At 42.9% G+C, this 21,466-nt stretch overlaps 1 protein-coding gene across 2 annotated transcripts; it reads left to right on the top strand.

Annotated features, from left to right (window-relative positions):
* Nucleotides 1-636: 636 nt before the first annotated feature.
* Nucleotides 637-21,274, top strand: LOC120734250 (voltage-gated potassium channel subunit beta-3). Of its 2 annotated transcripts, none has more exons than XM_040032943.1 (14): nucleotides 637-1,214; nucleotides 15,152-15,195; nucleotides 15,290-15,327; nucleotides 15,599-15,678; nucleotides 15,943-15,987; nucleotides 16,416-16,460; nucleotides 16,558-16,601; nucleotides 18,305-18,391; nucleotides 18,539-18,624; nucleotides 18,742-18,862; nucleotides 18,953-19,047; nucleotides 19,158-19,278; nucleotides 19,716-19,804; nucleotides 19,921-21,274. In XM_040032943.1, exons 1-14 carry the CDS (start codon nucleotides 919-921, stop codon nucleotides 20,008-20,010), a joined length of 1,281 nt encoding a protein of 426 aa, XP_039888877.1. In that variant the 5' UTR covers nucleotides 637-918; the 3' UTR covers nucleotides 20,011-21,274. The 2 variants fall into 2 exon arrangements, with proteins under 2 accessions (XP_039888877.1, XP_039888876.1); XM_040032942.1 differs by lacking the exon at nucleotides 637-1,214 and adding an exon at nucleotides 5,248-5,997.
* The last annotated feature ends 192 nt before the right edge of the window (nucleotides 21,275-21,466 follow it).

Raw genomic sequence — 21,466 nt, 5'->3', positions numbered from 1 at the left:
CCTTTTTTATGTTTAATTTTTTATGAACAGGGCACCAGTAGCCGCTGATTTTTCTTTCCCCTCCAGTGAAAAAGGGTTTCACACATTGTGCTCTCCTTTATGGTTTGTGTGAAAAACTGTCGCAGGAGGTTTGGCTCGCGCATTAACCCAGACCCCGACAATATCACGCTCAGCAGTGGCCTGAAGCCGGTGCCAGGCTTTGAGAGGATGCCACCCTCGCTTTGTTTGAGGGACCGAGGGCTCGAAGGCAGCAAGGGTGCTGGTTATGATGACAGCGCCGCTGCAGATCAACTGATCAATTATAGCCACACAGGTATGAAAAACAAAAAAAAGTCATTATTAATTTATATCTGAAGAAAAAGGTCAGCGAGCTGAACTCTCACAGCCGCCGCTGATTATAGTCACAGAAGAACAGACACTTCATCCGGGCGCGCTCTTAATCTGAGCAAATGTAAGCTGGTGGTGCTTCGACACAAATCCCCCCACTGTCCTTCCTTTGAGAGATAAAGAGAGAAAGATACTGATTGCTTTTCCTATCCATTTTTACTCAAAGACGCACCTCACATCAGCAGGAGTCATTGTTTGTGACTGGGTGTTGCTGCTGACATGTCGGACTGGCTTTGTTTTATTTTGGAATTAGGCTCCACAAAGGAGAAATCAAGACTTTTTTTTTTAATATTTCGCAGGTGCTTTAAGTTCTCCTTTCCAGCAGTTTGATGTCTGACACATCCTCGGGCCGGATGCTTCAAATCTACATGAAACTCCATCAAAATAGCACTGCCTTGTTATTTTGTTTCAAACTTAGAAGCAGCTTTTGTTTAAAGTAGATGTAGCAGGCAAAAAAAAAAGAAAGAAAAAGTAAGCAAAGCAGAATCGAAGAGCCATTTCATCAGTCGGGGTGCTGGAATCTAGGCAACAATGTTTGCCAGCCGTGGTGGCAGCGGAGGAGGTAAGGGGGGGAAATACTCCGTGGAGGACCTCTATGGCATCAGTAAGAAGCCCAAGGCGTCGACCTCCTCGGGGAGTATTGTGGCCAAGGCTGGGACCCGGAGCAGCAAGAGCTCGGAACAGAAGACTGAGTCAGAGGCCTTGGCCTCTCAGATCCTGGAGGCAGCCCACAGACTGGTGGAGCGACGCCGGCTGGAGCTGTACCTGAGAGAATGTGGCCTCTCCCTGGCTGAGTGCGAGGCTGAGCGCTCTGCAATGCCGTACAGGTATGAGGAGAAGACTTTACAGCACGAAACCATGAGGCAGTTAGAGTTTGTAGTTATGACTTAGTACATTTAATTAGGCCACTAAAAAAAATAAAAAATAAAAGCAATTATTAATAACAAAGAACTGGAATGTACAGCCTACACGAGGCTGCAGATTTAACTCAGGTCTGGGTTTCGGCTGCTTTTTTAGCGAGTGCAGGACTCACACTGAATGTCTGGATTTTACAGAGATAATAAGAGACCATCCCGAGCACTCAGCCATCCGTGGATGATCCATTTTAATAACATGGTTAATATTTTTCTAACATATTACTAATGCGTTGATGTAATTGAGTGTTTGGAGAGGACTGCAATTGAAAGGCAGTGAGTGGAGACATCATTCACGAGAGATGGGGGGAAAAAAAATATTATTTTTTTTGTTTTTTTGTTGTTTTTTTCTCACTGGTGACCTAAAAAGAAACATCAGGCGTTTGATGAGATTTCAATGCAGAGGACTGATGAGTGTACGTGGCCGGACTGCAGAAGCATCCGGTTGTTCAGGAACGCTAATGTGAGTTGTACGTGAGCCATTGTCTAATTCCAGCCTTCCCAAAAAACAGCCTGACGGGGTCAGGCATCAGCGGTGCAGAAGTTTGGGGTTAATGATGCATGATTTGACAGCGGGGGACGGGCGGTTGGTTGTTGTACCGCGTGCATCTCTCTGTTTAAAGTGTGGAGGCGAATGAACGGTGGTGTTGGCTACTCTTCAATCAGTTTACCAAAAACCTAGGGAAAAATAGATTTTTGTAAATTGAATGAGACCTGAAAAAAGGAGGGGTGGGGTGCTTGCAGAGAAGAGGAAGATACAGGCCAAGCTGCTGCATATTTCATTATTACTGCTTAAACACCATCATACTAAAATACTGAGTACAGATTCCATTACATTTGTCATTTTATTTGCTATAACACATCCAAAACATGCAAACACAGTCATCTAGTCTCCAGCACAGTTGCCTCTAGGTGGCAGCGTCATCATGGTGTGAAGACAAGTCTGTGACCAATGACTCAAAAGCAGAAAGAGGGACAATAGTGCAGGCCAAGGGGTATCATTTGCGATTTCACATCATTTTTATGCTCAGATCTAGGACTTACTTTATAGCACATTTGTACTGGCAGCATACATTTTGATAGCTGAAACAAACTAACGGCGTACCAGAGTATGATTCAGTTGATTCGACCACCTCTGGCAGAACCGCTTCCATCACTTGAACTGCCCCACAGAGCCTGCAGTGGAAGTTGTTTCCACAGCCTCTGTGCGCCTTCATTTGCATGAGATCTGGACTCCCTCCTGACAGAAAATGATTACCTGTAATCAAAACAGAAGCCAGCATCTACCTTGACGTTCTCTCTCGTTTTCCCGGGTTAGCTGGAAACAAACATTTGAGCTGCAGAAATGTGAGCTATTTAGATTCTGAAAAACAGACAACGAGGGCCGAATGAAACGAAGCTAATAGGTCAGACAGATTCGAACATGTGTGAATCTTCATGGATTATATCAAAGGAATTCTGTCCTCTTTTCAAGGAGCTGAATTACTTTTGAATAAAAACCGCAAGGAGAAATAAGATGCCTTCAAAGTCATAGGGTCAACGCCATCAGCTTTCTCAGAACGTCATGCGAATTTCATGTTGAGGCACACCTGCAAACACTTCTTAGCGTTCTTTAGTGCTATTTTAGTTCAAGCGTGTCAAAACCAACATGAACACCACCATGGGAGACGAGTTTTCTTGCTTCTTCCTGCTTTAAAAAGACATTTACACATTTATTTATTTCTCTATTTACCAGGTTACGTCGAATTGTTCTGTTTTTAGGTGAAAATGGAGCCAAAAGGGTGACAGGCAAGTCCAGGTCATTTCATTCTGTAGCATTAAAGGAATATGCTTGCAAGCACTTATCAAAGTGCGGTTTGGCAGATTTTAGGGGATTATAGCTCAGAAAGTCACACTTTGTGATGAGTTTTTACGCTGAGTCTGAGTTGCATGAATAACCTACCTTTTCAAGGACGTTCAAATTATAGAACTCTTGTATAATCCAGCTTGAGAAGAAAAAAAGCCATCTACTGTATCCCCTTATTTTCTGATAATTTGATTCTATAACCTTATCATTACTAGGAAAATAAGGATGCACCACACATGTGCTCATTTTTGGTCTTTCTCCACCCAAATACTTCAACATGAGGCTCACAAGTGCTGGTTGTGTCCCGAGGTTTTAGCGCTGTAAGCTTCTGAAGTGGAGAACAGACTGAGTCAGTGTCATTACTGTGTAATACGGTGATGCCAGTGGCCATTATTTGGAGTGAAGGGGAAGGTTAAGCCTACAGGGAGATGAAGATAAAGAAGTCGACATGATTATGCAAAAGTTTGGCTATACAAAAATAATGTGCTTCCTGGAAAATAAGCGCCTTAACAGTGAAGTGGAAGTAATTAAATCTTCTCCTCTTTTGAAGCGCCACCACGGGCAGCATTCGTATTTTCTCTCTGCCTGTACAGCTGGAAACTTCCCCGTCCAAACTTGTGCTGAATGGTTCTTTAGAAAGAGCTGATTGCCAACTCAAAGTCACATTCTGCTGGCAGTGGATGCCCTGCAATCTGCTCTGGGACTGCAGATCTGCTTCAAAACACTAGATGTGAAACCAAATTGACAATGGTGACAAATGTGGGGTATTTTGCACATCGTCCTGCTGTGTGAAGCAGACTTAGCGGGGCAAGTACTAACCACAGAGTAAAGCCTTTTGGATTGACAGTCCTCTCTAAGGATATGGCATCACACTTTAGATGGTAAACAAAGCCTGGAAGGGGCTATTATCATTGCTTGGCCACCAAAATGACACATCCATTTCATTTCATTATGATGGGCTGCAGGATGATCTGATATGCCCTGCCGTGCTATGCCCGTGATGTGATGTATTGTGACTTAGAAACCATCTATCCTCTGTTTGCTCAGAGGTAGTAATGAGTGTAATTCTGGTGATTGGGTCATTGATGGCAAATCAAGCTATCATTGGGGAGGGCAATGTTTCGCATAGGAAGAATAGGAATAATGGGAGTGGTGGGAAGACAGAATTCTGGATCTTATGGAGGGAAAAAAGATGGTTTGGGGAGGGGGTTGAGTAAGTATAGCCTAATGTGTGCCTTTGTGATGAAATGTGTGCGCATCGGTGTGATGAAAAAATGTGGATCACACCCGAAAGAAAGGGAGGGAGAGGGAGTATCTATCCAAACCCCCACACTGCTTGTGTGTCGTGAACGTTTTGAAGCCTGTGGAGAAAAAAAAGGAGGGGGGGGGCGGTCTCCAAATGATGCTGGAGAGCCGAGAGGCGGCACCGAGCGTTTGAAATGTCTGCTGCAGCTGATTTTGGGGCCAGTATGCCGGCATTTTTTTCCCCAAATCCGCGCACCCTGAGATCCTGGCGAACAACGGGAGACGTGCACAGTTACCGCTGCTGCCGGTATGTGAACAACTTCTCACACTGAAGCTAAAGATGAACCGGCTCCGTGCTTGCTGATTTTGTTGGGTTTTTTTCCCTTCTTCTTCTTCTTTCTCCATCGCTGTTGCATCAATTGGATGCTGCGTGAAGCCGCTTGGTGATGATGCATTGGTGGGGTTTGAGTGTCTTTACCCCCGATCTGACTTTTCTCCTCGGCGATGTAAATTCGAGCTATTGAGCCCGATCTTTTTTTTTTTTTTTTTTTTTTCCCTTTTGCTCACCCACCTTGCGACAGTAAAATAAAAGGTGGGGAGAAATATGAGTGATTTCGACGCGAGGTGTGAGGATGCCTGTAGCTGTGGTTGTGTCATTGCTGCGGCATGTTCCGGAGCTCCTCAGCTCAAGACAGTCTCAACAAACCTCAGCTGAAGAGAAAACAGCAAGCTGGCAAGTGCTTTATCACCCTACATAAGCCATACAGAGCCCGTGCATGTTATGTCGGACGAAGCCACTCTCCAGGGAGGGCATCTATTGCACTGAGATTTTATTGGGGTGGGAGGGTGGGGGGGCTTCCCAAGAACTGCCACATCCCCAAATTCGTCTGAGGACTGCTGCGAGCACACAAGCTCCCTGATGATTTTTGGAGGGCAGCCCTGATGCATCGTGTGAGTGTGAAAACTCCGAGAGCCTTTTTGCCAGGTTTGCATCACCAGACAGGAGACTGAGCAGACGGTAACTCTGTGTGTGTCATGTTTAGAGGCTGGACTCTCGCCTGCTCCCTCCAACTCTGAGCCAAAATCTTTGACCTGCCCTGTCTGAGCCCTTTTGTATAAGCATCACGGCGCTGCCACAACAGCACGACGGGAAACGGTGTCGAGCAGCACCAACAGTTTGTAGACATTGCTGTTTGTGTGACTCCTTGTTTAAAAGACAAAAAACAAACCCAACCCTATACTCAGACTCTCAGAATAAGAGACACAGACATCAGCTGCCAGGATGCAGGTGTCTTTTGCATGCACTGAGCACAACCTCAAAAGTCGCAGCGAGGACCGGCTTTGTGGCCTTCGCACCGCTCCACCTCCTGGAGGGAGCAGTGGCGGAGTAGGGGGAGGTGGTGGCGGTGGAGGAGGAGGTGGAGGAGGAAGTGGAGGTGGTGGTGGAGGAGGAAGCGGAGGTGGAAGCAGTGGACAAGGGAGCAATGGCAACTACATGTCTCAAGGTTCTGTCAAGACCAGGGAGGGTTCCGGGTCTCGTCAGACTCCTCAGGGTCACGCCCACATGAAGGAGGCTATTGGGCGCCACACCAATATGAAGTACAGGTGAGTATGAGCCTGACTGGGGGAGACGAGGAGCCGGAGCTTTACTGGTTGGAGAGATGGCTTTTATTTCACTCTGATCACTGTGGCATTTGACCTCCACCAGAGATGAAAGTCCTCCACCAGAAACAAGGTGTTGGGCCTCTTCTTCACAATGAGGCTCTACCTGCCTTGCCGGGCCTTCATTATTCCTAGTTCTGCCAGTCTCTTTGCTGAGATGTGAGGTGAATTCGAGGTTAGCTTGTCACCAAACATATCACCAGTGAGCAGACTGTGCAGACTGCCTACATATCCATTAGCCAGATGAGAAACACCTCAGTGAGAGCAATGACTTCTCTGACATTACAAAAATATGACATTTATTCCTAAAAGCGCTTATGGATATAAATAAAAAAAAATGCTTACATAAGTCATACTATATAGCCCTAATGCTATCACAATATTTCAGACAGTATGCATATGGGAGCATTAGCCACAGACTTTGCGTTAGCCTCTTTCTCATTTCAGCAGATTAATAATACAAAAAAAGCTTTCCTCCAATAACAGCTTCTCCTGAAACCACACTAGGACGCCCGGCTTTTCTTAGAGGTTTTAAACACATGTACTTTCATAAAATAGCCTTGCAGGAGACCATCGTATGCACAGAAAATCTCTGCTGCACACACACCAGGTCTGAGTCATAAAGTAGGAAGGAAATCCAACCAGATAAACAACAAGACAAGAATGCAATGTATGTTTTTCCTCTTTTAGTTTGTTGGCAAACTTGTGGTTTACCTTTGATGGATTAGAGCTTGAAGCTAAACAAGGACAGCTGTTCATGCACAGCTCATGCATGAAGGAGGCTCGTATTTATACATAAACATACATTTTTTTAAAAAAGGGGGGGAAAGCACAAAGCATGCACTTTAACATTAGGCTGCAGACTTCCATAGGCTCACACCGTGTTTCCATCTTTGGGCTGTAAAATTAGAGAACTAGGAGGAGAGTTTTAACGACCTGGTTTCTTGGTAATCAGGTTGATTGAATTGCTGCCATTCTCTTCAGTCAATTTAGTTTCCACTTAATAAGATGCTTAAAAAGGGAATAAGGCACAGGACAAAACTAGGATATTTCCACTCCTATTTTTTTCCCTTTAGAATCACACACATACAGGACTTTATGATTGGGCTGGATTTTTCCGGTTGTTCTGTCGTCTCTAGAAAAGTGTCACTAATAGGGAGTGCAGCAGCACAATAAGTCTATACAGCATATGGCCACTTCCAGTTGCCATTGGCAACACCCCAGGCATTGCCTTTAGTTTTTGTCTTATTTTCTAATCAGCCAGCACTGCTGTCGCTTATCAGTCCTTTCCTTAACTGAGTATGCTCAAAGCTCCACCACCTGCACCACAACAGTCTGGTTGTGGCGGCGTCGTGGTGGCCGCACATTCCTCATTTCACACCGTTATTACAATTACACAGAGGTCAGGAAGGAAGCAGGCTTCTGCCTTCACTCTAAACCACCCGTGAACTATATAGATATATAGAAAAGTGGGCCATGGCCACTGTGGTGTCATCCACTGGTTTGTGGAGTCCCGGATTTGACCATGTTTGGATGAATGGCTGGAATACAAAGGTGTGTCCAGAGACTGTGTAACTGCATCGCGCAGAAACAGATATCTGCTAATTATTGCTAAGTAACATAGAAATAGAATAAAAGAATATTACTCTGCAAAAAACACCTGAGCACAGATCTCTTGTTGGTGTCATTAACCACACAGTGAGCCCTGTGACTTGTCAGATGATTGCATTAAAAATGTTCCAGGGGGGCACAAACACACAGAAGAGGTCATGATGGGTGACGAAACATTTCCCAGCTTCTGCTCAATGGTGATAACGTTGAGTATAAATGAACTTATATTATATTATATATTTAGATGGTGAAAATGAGTTAAGGAGACCAATGTGCCAGGCTGTAAACATGCCCTATAATGCTGTTTAAACGCAGTGGGAGATTGAGTCACTCTTGTAGGCAGCCTCAAGTGGCCATTTGAGGAACTGCATTTTTTGGCACTCCAGCGCTGGTTTCTATTTCCAGTTCTGGATGCTGCTGCTTGCGTTGACCACATCTTTGTGGCCCTTCTGTCTCATTAACCCAAGTATTGATCACTCACAGGCAGGTCACAGATGCTCAGAGTCTTTCTTTGCGATTCTCTCTATCTTCTTTCTTTGATCTTGTTTAAGCTTCTCACTGTTTTCTTTTCAAATGCTGCCCTTTTTTACTCCCTCACAGTGCACTGCAGCATTCTGGTTTGTGTGTGTGTTTGTGTCTGTGTGCGTGTGCAATATGCTGTGTGTTCAGTGTGGCCACAGGGTATGCATTCGAGCTGATGGAGAGGTGACTGTAGCGGTCAGTTCTGTCACTCAGCAAAACGTCTATTTTTAAAGTAACTAAACCTTCTGTTTTCAACACCAAACTGTCCAGATGGCCTAATTTTATGGTTCCATTTGGCACAATATGCTCAAGTTTGAGAAAATTGAATTAAAAGATATGACAAGATAATGCACATTTCACAGACAACGCCAAAAATGATTCGACTTTCCTCTGGAATCGCATTTTTGTCATGTTTGCACCTAAATATTTCAAAAGAGAATTTATCTAAAAGCATCATTCACAAAGTTGTCTGTGCAAATTAAAATTCACATGAATTAGAATCAAATATGGTATATCTGTGCATCATGAATTTCTTAAAACATTTTTTTGGTATGAGTTTAAAAAAAAGAAAAGGGAATTTGATTTACATTAATACTGGAAAAGACCATAGATCTATCCACCGCTGTTCCTCACAGATGGCCGCGGGGCACGCTGTGTCTGTGGCGGATGCCTATAAATCTTAATGCATGCTTGAGAGATGGAGAATGTGAATAGGGAAGCCCTACTCAGATAAAACATTCAGCACTGACATGCAGTAAACTGTGAAACAAAGTATTATTGTTAAAGAGCCAAGATGTGAGAAAATCAAAATAAGTTCAGGACAGCTGGAAAGACATGAAGGAGTTTAGGAGCGATTACCCAAGAATGCCGTTCTACTGTATCTAAAAGAACTCAAGTTAAACTTAAAGACATGTGATTGTGAAGAGTGAGAACAAACTATTGATGACACTCGCACATGATGTTTGACATCACAGCCAGCAGCTTAGACCAAAGACTGGAGACGAGGAGCTGTTGCTGGTTCCATGAAGAGTCTGTGACCTGATGGGAATTGCTGTGGTGTTTTTGCACTTTGGCTTTTGCAAGGATTAATCAAGTAATAGAGACCTTGTTAATCAATGAGCTTTAAGTTCTGTCACCTTAGGTGCACCAGTTGACCTCTATCATCTGCTTTGGTGCAAAGCAACCGCTCTCTGTTAGTGATGTGGCTGTACTCGTGCTACAGATCAAAATCTTAAGCTCTACAAAAGTTCCCTGATTTCAGATTATTTTGCCAAACTAATGTATTTCCAAGCTGTTTCTACATTTTTAAACATTTAGGACATGCTGCTCCAGTTAAAGCAGACGACAAACAAAAACCTCAGCTGTACCATAAAGAGAAAAACAAGAAAAAGAAGATGTAGCGTTCATAATAATACCTGATACTGGGTTGCATGTTAAACTGGAGAACAAAGCCTTCATGTATTTTCATGAGGATTTGAAGTGTTCTGACATTCAGCCATGCAGAGAGGTGTCGTTGTCTGGAGGAGCGGAAGGTGGAAATCTCAGTGTAGTCGCAGCAGCTGAAGCTTTGGCGTCGAGCGGCCCTGTCGACTTTTAACACGCATCTCATGCTCATTTAGTGCTGCGAGACGGTGACCTACCCTGAGTGTTATTACTCTCGCCGCGTGCCTCTTCTTAGCATTCAGATTCTTATCTCGCCCGCGTTTATGCGCTCTGACGGCACAGCGGCGTCACCGGCTCGCTTTGTTAATTTCACTCCACGCGCCGTTCACACGCGTGCCACCGAAGGCAAAGCGAAGTGTAACAAATCCCCAGCAGCGACTAAAATATTCATCGTAACCGGCAGGTGAAGCGATAATGTAGTGATTTTGACCTCACGCTGTTGTCATGATTAACCACGGGAAATAAATGGCCTGTGTGGCAGGGAGGAGAACACGACTGCGGGCTGCAAAAACCTTGACCTTCAGCTCTCCCCTCTGTCGCTCTGGGACATTTATTTATTTATTTATTTATTTATTTATTTTCAGGAGAGGTTCCAGTTGACTGGGCAGATTAGTGACTCACTTTGAGGTCTGGGAAGTTTTAGGCAAAGTAACGCCGGGTGTTCACTTGCTTGATTTTAACCAAAATATAATCCAAACCATGATCTGTTTACTGACTGCTAAACTGTGGCTGCTTATTTTCATCTGCCACCCACTACTACAGCACGCTGTACGGTGCTTAATGTTATAATTACTGCATATATCATGCATCTGAACAATATCTAGGCTGTTATTATGTGTGCAGCTGCTTGTTGGGACTTGATTAAGTGTATGCAGCGGGCAACTTAATCCTCTCAAAATGCAAAGTGACCTGCGTGTCAGTGTTGTTTGATGAAGCTCAGAGTTGTCAATAATTGACTGCATTTGGCGGCTTACTCTTAACTGAGAGGCATCGTAATCGCGGCCAGAAAATCCACATCACGTCCTCGGAGTAAGGCTGTCTCATCAAAGTCAAAGACTGGTATTGTCTTCTGGCAGAGCCATCATGGCCGCATGTTGTTATTATGTAAGAGCAGAGGGCAGCCTAATGAACAAGTGTCCGCATGCTCTGGAAAAGACTCAAAAGGCATTTAATTAGATGATATCAATTCCTCTTTCTTCTTTTAAAATCTTACTTTTATTTGAAACTCTTTTCAGTGTTTTAATATATTCATTTATTTAAATAAATCTTGGTAGCATTCATTTGCCTGCCGTGTAATACACTGCAAAATTCATTAAGGCAAAGTAGTTGAGCTGTTTTAAATCACAGGGAAACAGGAACACCAAAGAAAACCGGAGGACGGCGCGATACTCAAAAACATGCTCGCGATTGCATTCAATCACTTTGAATTCACTGCGCTGTCACTCACGGGGGCATGAGATCCGGAAAGCGCCACATCCCTCAAATACTCGTCTTTATCCGTCTGCCAGCGGACATGAAACAGAGGCAGAGTGCAGCGACCTTCTCAGCGAGCGAATTTCATTAACATTTGATTACATGTTGGGGCGAGTGAACATTTTTTGGGGGTTTTTTTTGTCGCAGGTCACGTGTGTTCCCAAACTTGGAATAAACAGTAATGACAGCGCATTGTGTCAAATTCAGCTTGTGTGAGCTCTTTCCTGCACCACTTCATTACATGCATTTTTAGTTAACGGGAGAGTCAGGACCACTAATAAAGTGTCAGCAGCTGATACGCAGAATTGGAGGAGAGCAGCTGAGATTGTGCGTGTGTGTGTCTTTGTGCCCCTTTTTCTCCATTCGCTCCCTGCACAGCATGTGTATTTTATAATTAGGACAGACCTGATTTCCTAACTGTTTTAATATAGCTGAATTAAAAAAATCACATTTACATGAAGGGTCCATTGTTTAGGCTAATGCTTTTAAAAATAGCTACATCAATAATTAGTACACTCTTAGATGCTGGGGTTTTGATTAGTGCCAGGCCATGTGGCTAATTTGGTTTCATTTGTCATATAAACCCAAAAATGTAGCTCTGTTGGCATGTATCTGGATTATTGAGAATGACAAGCAAAGCAAAAGTTTGTGGTGGCGTTTTTTTTAGTGCCATAACTTCTGCCCACTCCATTTAGGTAGAAGCAGGCACAGGTGAGAAAAATCTGTTCTCTGTAATTTGGGTGAAGTGACCCTTTAAAGCCACAAAAACAGTGTGTGCAGCATTACTGAAAGAGAACAGACAGTCCACCATCTTCCCACACTCTGTGCTCAGAAAATGTGTGTCTAAGCATACACATAAAACTGACGTGAGTGTTATTAATATCTAGGTCTTCCCTCTGGAGAAGAGCCTGCTCAGCATGTGTGTGGCATTTTATGACAACTGCAGAGGGAAGGGGGAGAAAAAAAGTCCACCATTAGCACCTAACCATCTGTATATAGTGTCTTCCTCCTGTCTCAGGTGAAAACTAACTGTGAATGTCAGCACAGGTTAAAATGCTGACTAAACCGTGACGGAGCACCTGTGTGTCTCCTCTGTCTCTCTCTCTCCAGCGTTAATAATGTATGGACGAGGCAGCCAAGTTGCTACAATCATCTCGTTTGGAGATCATGATTTATGGCAATGGAAAAAATAGAGAAGAAAACACTGGAAGACCTACTTATAAAGGCTATAGAGAAGCATCTGTGTGCCCTGCTCAAGAGTGCATTCATGCATGTCTGCATGTGGAACTGTGCCTGCGTTCCAATGCAATTCCCATCAAGCGTGAATATTCACGTGAAAGCATCAAACCCCTCCCCATAATGACACATGCACAGCATAGATGTTTTCCGTTTATTGCACAGCGTCCCTCACATCCGCCTCAGATGAAATATAGGCCGAGCGTCTGGGTGTACTGCGTGCGGGAGATAGTGGGAAAAGACTGTCAATAGGGAGATAGTGCGAGGAAAGACAGAGCATGTGTTTCTCCAGACTCACTGATAGTAATTTAGCAGACTGCAGCATTGCAGAGAGCGGCGGAGTTGAGCGCAAGGGAGGGGGCGGCCAGTTGTCACACATGGAAACAGTGACATCCTCTATTGCTCAGAAGCACTCGCGCACACACAGACATAAAAATGGGATTTTTATGTGGCTCGGCAATTGTGGAATTCGCCCAGTAATGCACACCGGTTTCAAATTTGCTCCCTGTCATGATGCGTTCACAAGCAGCGTTCACCAAACACGAGGCTGTCAGCTTCATGCACTCATCTTTAACAAGCATATCGGATAGAAGAGCATTTAACAGAAGAAGGAGAAGAAAACATTTGTGTAACATCCGTATGCCACTGGATGCTTGACACACTCCACCGAATGCTGACTCATGTTTTGGTGGTATGTGTTTTTTCCTCACACGTAAGCCTTCTGTTTGCCGTCCTGGTCCAATGTGAAAAGGAAAGTATGGACAGAAGGTGTGTGACTAAGCTGGGGAACAGATTTTTATTGTCCTTAATTCACAGCTCAAAGCCATTATGCATAATTCTAATTAGTTTTTCTCAAGTTCCCTAAAAATAATAATAAAAAAGAAGGTAATAAACAAAAATAAAGTTGGGTATAAACCATATCGTTTATTTGCTCCTGGTGTGCAGATACAGAAGCTACCTCAAAAGCAATTTTGAATCAGTTTCAAGCTTTGCTTTAGAAGCTGATTAAAACTGTAGGGAATATTTTTTCCGGATGCTGTTATTGGCCCCACCTTGTCAAATGTTGCTTGACAAAAAATAAATAAAATCCCCTTTATTCTCATCCAAATAAAGTTGAGACAAAAAAGGACTGATTTGATGGATACTACAAAAAAAAAGAAAAGCCAACAAAAACGAACAAAACAAATGGTAAAATATTCAGGTAGCTCATTTGAAATAACCCAGTCTCTGAAATATGTTTTTCCCATGTGCCTCATTTAAATTTACTCCCAATGTTCAAAGTGGCTGTCAGCGTGAGAGAACAGACAGAGCTGTCATTGGTTGACGAACCACGAAGAAAAGCCAGCTTACCATACAAGGAATCAGCTACATCCAAACCCCGCAGACACATTTCCCTTTAAATAGCTTTCCTGACCTTCCACCTGTGTGCTTTTTTAACAGTTTAACGTAATGACACAAACAATATGTATTTCACACCCACATGGAGTGCTCACATAAAGACTGATGCCCCCACTACACACACACACACACACACACACACACACACACATAAAGAGCATGAAACAAATGCTTACATATGCAGGAATCTAAAAATAGCATAAGGTTGGGAATAGAAAATAGACCAGGAAAATAAAAGCGGGACTTGTTCGACTGAGTCTAAATGCTCTGACAGTCTGTCTTTGTGCATTTGGCTGTTTCGCGGTGGACGCAGGCAGACAAGCCGAGAGGGGAGAGGCGCTGGAGATGAAAAGACGGCGAGCAGCGAGGTGCACTGCAGTTCTGCCGGCTCTCCAGCTGGCTCCCCGGCTAATTAGAATGGGGGAGAGCACACAGGAGAGCAAAGCATGAAGCCCACATCATTTTCAGCTGTACATGCTCCTGTGGTCAGAAATGCAGCTCTCTGCTTCTCCCCCGCCTGCCCTTCAAAATTCAGCTGTCTGAATAATCAGATGTGGCATGTCAGTTAATGGACTCCTCTTTAGCTCACAGAGCATTTTTGAGCCATTTATGGTGCAGACCAAAGAAGCTTTTGCCGGGACTCTCTAACTGCGCTGAGCTCCGTCCCCTCCAGGTGTTTCACTGGCCCACTGTAATACACTGAACTGCTAACATACGAGGGATGAAAGGTCAATTGTTCAGAAATAATTAGACAGAGGAAGTCATTTTACCAGAGGCGAGAAAGACTTTCACTCAGCAGCTGCAGTGGAGGAGTGAAGTGTCGGAGACTACGATAGAAATAAATTACATCTGTGTCAGGTTTTTAATTTTGTGTCGTACTTATGTTTTACATGTGACACCAGGTTTGTGTTACATGCTGCTACAGAATAATCAGGATCTCATCAACAACATCGCCATATTAAGACGACATTTAGCTTTCAAATCCTGATGTGTCCAGTAAAGCAGTGAGCCAGCTCCCTCATAGACGTGAATAAATAGTTTATAACGCTGTAATGTAGTTGTGAGTGGATGTGATTATTAATAAACCGAAACTACTTCAGATGGCTCGGAGGCTTGGGTAGAAACAAATAAGACAAAATGTGTGTTAAATACAGTGTAACATTGCAGCTGCCATCTTTTTTAAACTCCACTTAGAGATACAAGTAGCTCGAAAGGCTGCAATTCTTAGTCTCATCACTGCTTAACCACAGTGTCTCCCTACTGAGGATTGCTCATCACTCACATGCGTACATCTTACTTACTGTGTTTGAAGATTGTATGTCCAGATATATTCCAACTGCCCACACATTTTGTGTGTGTGTGCGCTTTACAGGCATTTCTCATCTAACCTCCTGATTTTTTTCCCTTTCTATAGGAACCTGGGAAAATCTGGCCTACGTGTTTCCTGTCTCGGGTTAGGTAAGTTGGGATGAAGGCAGGGAAATATTCAGCTCAGCTTCAAACTCTTAAATAAAATCCGTCTGTCTGTCTCTCCCTCTCTCTCCTTGTTCAGGCACCTGGGTGACATTTGGATCGCAGATCTCTGATGAAGTGAGCATTCTCTCTCTGTGTTTGTATGAGAAATCGATTCCCGCACACCTTCACTCGTTTGGTTTTTGTGTGACACCGTTCGGCGCACTGTAAACAAATCTCAGTGTTCACGATCGCAGGAATATGTGTGACAGGCCTTAAGACTGCTGTAGCTTGGCGAGATATTGTCTGTATTATCCTCCCTGAGTAGTGCCCTTCATGAACGACCTCTGGGTAATTGGAATTTATCCGCCGTCTGCTTCTCTCAGTCTCAGTTTTTGTGTTCTCTCAGATGGCAGAGAACCTGATGACCGTAGCTTATGAGAACGGAGTGAACCTGTTTGACACAGCGGAGGTGTACGCCTCTGGAAGGTCAGACTTCACTTTCCTCTCCTGAGCCTCAATTAAACTTTTTTTTTTTTAAATCGTCTGATTTCTCTCACAGCAAATACAAAAATTTAAACCTGTTTTTATGTGACGTCGTCTTTTATTGTCTGCCGTTTTCCATTCTTCTTCTCTACATTAATCTGGTTTTCTTTGGTCTGCGTGTCTTTATCAACTCTCTCGTTAAACGTTACATACAAATAAAGTTTATTAGCCTCAGCCCGTCACAACCAATGATGTGTTTCTCCACAGGGCGGAAATTACTCTAGGGAACATCATCAAGAAGAAAGGTTGGAGGTGAGATTACTCATTCTTCCTAACTGACTCACAGGCATGCAAACCTTTTTAACTCGACCAGATCACAGATTTACTTTAAATAATCCCTAATAATCCCTTCCTGAGATGAAATGCATTACTACATGTTTTTATTACTTTTGATAGCGGCACACCATTAAATTCTCTCAAGGGAAAGCCATACTTGGGGAAAAAATGTAGAGCTTTATCCTCAGAGAGACTAAAAAGGATAAAAATGTTAAATTCCCTGATCAGAGATGGTGGCTGACTCACCCAGCTGCCTAAGAGACACATATTGGTAATAAAATGTTTTAATTTTAACACCAGAAAGAGAGAAAGACTGTCCGTACTATTAGATTTAGGATGAGCTGATTCCCTTAACTTAAATGTTATGCTGCAATCAAAATACTCACGACTCCTGTCCTTGCCAGACGTTCAAGTTTTGTCATTACGACAAAAATCTACTGGGGAGGCCAGTAAGTATAAGACTAAAACACTAGACTCTTCACATTTCTTCAATCCATTCATCATTTTAACTGAGGATCAATGATTTGTATTTTCACAACTTCACAGGGCAGAGACAGAGAGAGGACTCTCCAGAAAGCACATTATTGAAGGTACAGTCTACTCATGTATTTGCAAAGTGTAAACCAAATAAGGGGTTATTCTGGTCCAGTTGAAAGCAATTTAAATAAATTTCAGTTCAGTTATATTTATAGAAAATTCAACAGATCACACATCAGTTGCCTTAGGGCATTTTATTTTGTAAGTTAAATACCCTACAATAATACTGAGAAGACGAACAGAGCAAGTGCTTTGGCGACAGTGGGAAGGAAAAACTACCATTTAACAGGAAGAAACTTTCAGCAGAAACAGACTCAGGGAGGGACAGCCATCTGCCACGACTGGTTGGCGGTGAGAGGCGAAGACATTGGATAAATATTTTTCTGCAGCTTGACTTTAAACTGACAATTTAAAATAGAAAGTGGGTCATTTGGAGCTGGACCACAACATCACCATAGATACTGTGGGGATCTCTCACTCAATGACTCAAATTAGCTGAGGTGAAACTTAGCGCACAGCTGGCAGAATTTTGATATAAACTGAAGTGGTGATTTACATATATAAAAAAAGGCAGAAGACTTCTGCGTTAGCTTTAGGCTTATTATACATTAAAGACTATAAATGAAAGCCTTGCTTTATTAGGTTGCACTGCATCTTTATTTTGTATGGCATGTTTTCCTGTGTGTTACTTCAACCACTAATGATGTGGTTGCTATCATTCATTCGGAGCCCCCTTTACCTTTTAGTGTGAGCGTTGTTTGACTCACTCAGTCAGCTCCGTGTTACACGTCACAGTAAGCACAACTTCATTTTTAACTGTGATGTCAGTGGACACTATTGGGATATGAGGTGCATTCACTTTGAAGCTATAGTGCAGATGTTGATGGGTAGGATGTTTCAGAGGCCTGTCATCAGATTTGTTGGGTCAAAGAAAATACAGAGGTCAGGTGAAGGTACATGTCTTGATTGCTGTTTTCCAGCCATTTCATCGGTTCCAAAAGTAATCCTAAAAAAGCTAAAGGATATGGTGGTGGTCTTTGTTCCTTTTGTAAGCAGCACGGCCGCAGGATGACCATTTACCTTGGACTTGAATGACTTTTTTATGTCATTGTCATGAAGCTTTTGATTTGGGGCCGTTGCATAATGAGTGAACTACGTGCAGCTCTTAAGGCTTGCACCGCGTGCAGGGTCAACGCTCAGATTTCGACTCTATGCACTATTTTTCACTTTGCTCAGGAAAAAAAAAGTCCAACTGCTGACTTACCCAAGGTTAGACGCTTGCCCAGAACATTTGAGAAGCAGAAAATCGAACATAAAACGGAATCACTCATTTTACCCTCCACCAGCACACTGTACTGAGGATAATCATTAATATCTTGGGAGGAGCTGAATGCTGTTTTGATGCCATGTAAACTTAAAATGTAAAAAATAAATCACTTTAGTGATCTGGCCTAAGATTAGGCACCAGCATGAAGTTCGTATTTATAGATCTACTGGATGAAACTCCATGAAATTCCAAACACACACTCATGTCTCAATCAGGAAAAAATGTAATAACTTTGGTCCTTCCCTTACGCTTCATTGAGCATGATTACCAGATCAATATAATGCAGCCTGATACTTTGGTTTATTGCCAAATAACTGCAAAGCTATTGACACTGTAATTAGACTCTCTGTTGTGTAGCAGTGGCTCAAAACATCACTGTGCCTTAAAGTTATGACCCTTAGTCCAATAATTGACTCGTGTTTATCACAGGTTTACGAGGATCCCTATCAAGACTCCAGCTAGATTATGTGGACATCGTTTTTGCCAACAGAAATGATGTCAACAGTCCGATGGAAGGTCAGTTTGAACCGCTTATTACTGTTGTAGCACAAATATGGAGGGTTTTTGTATGGTAGTATGTTTTATTTGTGGAAATAAGCTTTAATCAGATGCGTTGTCAAATGAATGTAATTTAAGTGAGATGTCTTGTGCTGTGATTTGCAGAGATTGTACGGGCCATGACGTTTGTAATAAACCAGGGTATGGCTATGTACTGGGGAACCTCGCGCTGGAGCGCAATGGAAATCATGGTGCTGAGCTCTCACTCTTAAAGTCTTACTCTTCACAAATTCACGAGTGTCAGCTTTTTTTTCCAGATAACGCTGATCACTTACCATTGCATTGTGTTTCCATTTCTGCGGCACCAGGAGGCATACTCAGTGGCACGCCAGTTCAACCTGATACCACCTGTGTGCGAGCAGGCAGAGTATCACTATTTCCAGAGGGACAAAGTGGAAGTGCAGCTTCCTGAACTCTACCACAAGATCGGTCAGGCATCCAAAAATCCCACAGCAACATTTATCTCTTCTTTTTAATTAAGTTTCATTAGTTTCATTCACACTTTCCTCGCTCTGTCAGGTGTTGGAGCGATGACCTGGTCTCCGCTCGCTTGTGGTTTAATCACAGGCAAGTACAGTGATGGTGTACCGGAGTGCTCCAGAGCAGCAATGAAGGTCAGTTTGATCTTCCACTTCTTCTGGCTCCACATCAGCCTCACTATAGTTCTTGATTTTATCGGCATACAGTGTGAATCAGTGCTTTCTCCATGTTGGTCCTGATGAAGGGGTACCAGTGGCTGAAGGAGCGAGTGAACAGTGAGGAGGGTCGGAGGCAGCTGGCTAAAATCAAGGAGCTCCATCTACTGGCAGACAGACTGGGCTGCACTGCTGCACAGTTAGCCATCGGTATGATCCGAGCAAACGGCCTTAATTTTTTAGTGCAGACATACAGAGATGCAGCTTTGCTTGTTTTCGCATCATGTGACTGCAGATTAAGACTGAATTGATTCGTATTTGCATGATTTTCACTCCTTAAATGACTGATTCATTATGTTTAATCTTACTGTACACACGCAGGTAGGAAGTGCTGTAACGGTTCTGGGAGAAGTGTTGAAAATCTATGTCTCCTGCATGAAAATAACATTACATAATCTGTGATCTTGTTAATTAAGTGCTTTGTATATGTATGGTCTGCATTAAGGCTTTCAAATGGAATCCAACCACTGGTTAAATCTGTTAACATTTTTTTTAAAAAAAGAAGTCTAAAAAATCAGCTACTTTACTTCGGTTACAAACTGATATTCCTCCAGCAATAAAGTTTTCCTGGTTTGCTCTTTTTACAGCCTGGTGTCTGCGCAGTGAGGGAGTCAGCTCAGTACTTCTGGGTGTTTCTAATACAGACCAGCTTCTTGAGAATCTGGGTGCCCTCCGGGTAAATATGTGCTGTATTCAAATATGCTTTTATGTTTTGTACGCAATAAAAAGAACCACCCAAAAAAAAAACAGCAGATGACACTTTAAGCTGATGCCATCCTCCCCTTCTTTTAGATTTTATCTCAAATGACCCCTCAAACCGTTACTGAGATGGACGCCCTGCTGGGAAACAAGCCACACTCGAAGAAAGAGTCACGCGCTTGAAGATTCAAATCTCAGCGACGGACGATGTTCCGAGAAGATGAAGAAGACTTTGATATTGGGGAAACATCGCTTTTTGCTCTGCTGTATACTCAACAACTTGCATGTCCTCGGCAACATTTATGCTTCCAGTATGTGCGCGTATCCATTCTGCGCAGTACATTATATCATGTAGAAGAAGAAAAAAGGAAAAAAGAAAAAGAGAACTCTCTCAATTGTGGAAGGAAAAAAAACATAATCGATCATATATTGCTCACTGTTGATTGTTCACAGACTAATTATTTTAACATAGAGGAAGGCTAAAGCTGGTCAATCAAATGTCAATCCTAAAATGAGGAAAGAAAAAAAAGGCCACCTCTGCCCTATCATGCAACTTTACTGCGTGAACGGTGCTTTCATTAGACGTGTGAGTCTCCTCCCCTCACAGCTGCCTGTTATTCTGTGTGATGTTTAGTACCCAGCAGCCAGAGAGCTAAAGGTTAGTCCTTATGTGTCTAACCGAACATTTCCCGTAGTGTGCATGTGACTGCTCTGCCACACTCACCGCTTTATAGGGTTGGGAACAATGAATTACTTGTGAAGTAATAAAAAAAAAAAAACCCACAGCAAATAAGCCACTCTGGTATTACTTTTTTTTTTTTTTTTTAAATCACATGATTTAAAAGGAAAAATTGGCAAATGAATTTCAAACATGAAGGTTACAGAGTTAGAACTGAGTCTGGCAGAAATGTTGAAATAATAATAATAACTTATGTGTGCTGTTACGTTGTCAAATTGGCAATCAGAAATCAAAAGCCAGTGACATTTTGCATAGTGACTTTTCCCAACCCTGCTGTTTTCTCAGCGGTCCGTTTGCCTCCTCTGTGCGCATGTCCCTTTAAGACAGAATAGCCCTAACAGGGTGTAAATGTGGCATGGCTTTTTTTTTTTTTTTACGGCTTATGTAGATTTGCAGTGCCCTTGTAAGCCATTTATTTATTTATTTATTTTTTAAACTCTAAGCGGTCAGATAGTTTTATCCGACATAACCGTCCTGCTGGGCACGCTCGCCTTAAAGGCTCTCAGCAGTCTGCAGACACGGCTTGTGTGTCCATGTTGCATATAATCTTTGCATCGTCCTAAACTATGTCAAAAGATGCTGACATCACTTTCAGCGGTGCCGAGTTGCTGATCTCGAGTCGCAGGTCTGAGACGGCTGGACTGAGCGGAAAGGTTGCTGGGTGTCTGACACAAAGATTGGGACATATTGTGGTGAACGTTACGTTTTCAAAAAGATGGGAAATAAAAACAATAAGTCTGAGTTTATCAAATGTGATACGAGTCTTACCACAGACCACTAGGGTAAGATTTCGATTAATGTTAACTTTTCTTTTTGTTTGTGGAAGCCTGAAAACACAGCTTCTCTGCTTATTTCTCTCTCTGCATCGCTCCAAATTCGTTCCCATTCTCAAACACACGC

The sequence above is a fragment of the Simochromis diagramma genome, unplaced genomic scaffold, assembly GCF_900408965.1.
Source record: "Simochromis diagramma unplaced genomic scaffold, fSimDia1.1 OVJJ01000216.1, whole genome shotgun sequence".
In the NCBI taxonomy this organism is placed as follows: Eukaryota; Metazoa; Chordata; class Actinopteri; order Cichliformes; family Cichlidae; genus Simochromis; species Simochromis diagramma.
Note: the sequence above shows the minus strand (reverse complement) of the source record. Positions and strands in the feature narration are given on the sequence as shown.

Excerpts from the sequence above, each read along its gene's own strand:
- LOC120734250 (XM_040032942.1), top strand. The coding sequence starts at position 5,675 with ATGCAGGTGTCTTTTGCATGCACTGAGCACAACCTCAAAAGTCGCAGC. Across the intron at positions 18,392-18,538 it reads TGTCAACAGTCCGATGGAAG|AGATTGTACGGGCCATGACG; the intron begins GTCAGTTTGAAC and ends TGTGATTTGCAG. Across the intron at positions 18,863-18,952 it reads TGAACTCTACCACAAGATCG|GTGTTGGAGCGATGACCTGG; the intron begins GTCAGGCATCCA and ends TCGCTCTGTCAG.